The sequence below is a fragment of the Austrofundulus limnaeus genome, unplaced genomic scaffold (assembly GCF_001266775.1).
Source record: "Austrofundulus limnaeus strain Quisiro unplaced genomic scaffold, Austrofundulus_limnaeus-1.0 Scaffold982, whole genome shotgun sequence".
Classification (NCBI taxonomy): Eukaryota; Metazoa; Chordata; class Actinopteri; order Cyprinodontiformes; family Rivulidae; genus Austrofundulus; species Austrofundulus limnaeus.
Genome location: NW_013953384.1, coordinates 22,583 through 24,153, shown reverse-complemented (window position 1 = coordinate 24,153; position 1,571 = coordinate 22,583). Strand labels below are relative to the sequence as shown.

Here is a 1,571-nt window from a genome sequence, read left to right as displayed (position 1 = left end):
ATATTAAAAATTGCTGAAATTTTCAACATTTTTCATTTAAATTTCTTAATAAAATGTTTAAAAACATTTCAAACTGCCTGAAAGAAACAGATTTCTTCAGCATTTATGAAATAAATGATGAGGTTTAAAAAGACTCAGGAGGATCCTGCTCCACAGACTGAACCCAGAGCAGAACCGGTCCTCAGAACCAGCAGCTGGGTGTTGGGATATGAACCCGATCGGTTCTGAATGTTCTCTGTGTCTCTGCTGCCTCTGCAGTCAGAACCCCGCGCTCAGAGACGAGCCGTCGTCAGAGAGGACACGTGGACCGAAGCAGTGAGTATCGCAGGAAAGCCCCGTCAAAATAAAAGTCCTGACGCAGGCAGGTCAGTGTGGAGGAGGAAACAGATAAATTACACAGAAATGTAGAAGATTTGTTCCTGATGAGGAAAGACTGCAGCTTCCTCCTGTTTTAGTTCTCCTCTTCCTCTTCACCTTCACTCTGATCCACACTTTGTCTTTTACTGTCCCCAGAATGTCTCCATAACTTTCCTACTCTTCTGTTCTGGTCTTCTCATGTCCCCTGTCTTCTTTGTCCTGTCCTCACCCTGTAGCCTTGTCCCTCAGAGGGAAGACAGTCCACCTGGTCCGCTCGTCCCCACAATAAGACGAGGCAAAAGCCTCAGCGAGTGAGTCTGCATGCTCCGTCCAATCAGACGGGTCGGGGGTCTCATTAAGGCGCCGGCTTTGTTTAGAGAATCATTTATATCCGTCTTTTGATTGAATGAAAGCAGATCAGGTAGTTTTTCTCTGTGTGATGCGTTCACTGACCCAGGTTAGCCACTGGAAACTGTAACTCTGCTGTCAGGTAAAGTTAGTTTTATCTGTGTGATGCGTTCACTGACCCATGTCAGATACAGATGCATTCACTGACCCAGGTCAGCCTCAGGAGAATGTAACTCTGCTCTCAGGTAAAGTTAGTATTATCGGTGTGATGCGTTCACTGACCCAGGTCAGCCACAGGAAACTGTAACTCTGCTGTCAGGAAAAGTTAGTTTTATCTGTGTGATGCGTTCACTGACCCAGGTCAGCCACAGGAAACTGTAACTCTGCTCTCAGGTAAAGTTAGTNTCAGCCACAGGAAACTGTAACTCTGCTCTCAGGTAAAGTTAGTTTTATCTGTGTGATGCGTTCACTGACCCAGGTCAGCCACAGGAAACTGTAACGCAGGCAGAGAAAGCGTGTCTTGGGTCTGAGTGGAACCAGAACCTCTCTGGTTTAAAGAGAAGAGAAAACTGAACAGTCTGCATGTTTTTAAATCATGACTCAGCGTTTTCCACTCAGCAGCACTGACTGTTGTGTTCTGGTTCCTCCTCTCGGTGTCAGTCTGTCTGTGCTGGCTGGAGACCCGGACCGAGACGATCCTGGTTCTGAACCCAGCTCAGAGCTCAGGTGAGCTGCAGGTGGACCTGTGGGTGGTTCAGGCTCGTTTAATTCAGGTTTTCTTTATTTCCATTAATTTATCGCCAGATTCTTCTTCATTATTCTGACGAATTAAAGTTAATTGAATTAAAGTTATTATTAGGAAGGAA

General features: G+C 45.7%; 1 protein-coding gene across 1 annotated transcript in view; it reads left to right on the top strand.

Annotated features, from left to right (window-relative positions):
• Positions 1-1,571, top strand: part of cep43 (centrosomal protein 43) — a 13,169-nt gene that overhangs the window by 9,361 nt on the left and 2,237 nt on the right. The window contains exons 10-12 of the mRNA XM_014029984.1: positions 259-315; positions 594-668; positions 1,366-1,431. Coding sequence (XP_013885438.1) covers positions 259-315; positions 594-668; positions 1,366-1,431 — 198 coding nt within the window. The remainder of the gene's footprint in view (positions 1-258; positions 316-593; positions 669-1,365; positions 1,432-1,571) is intronic.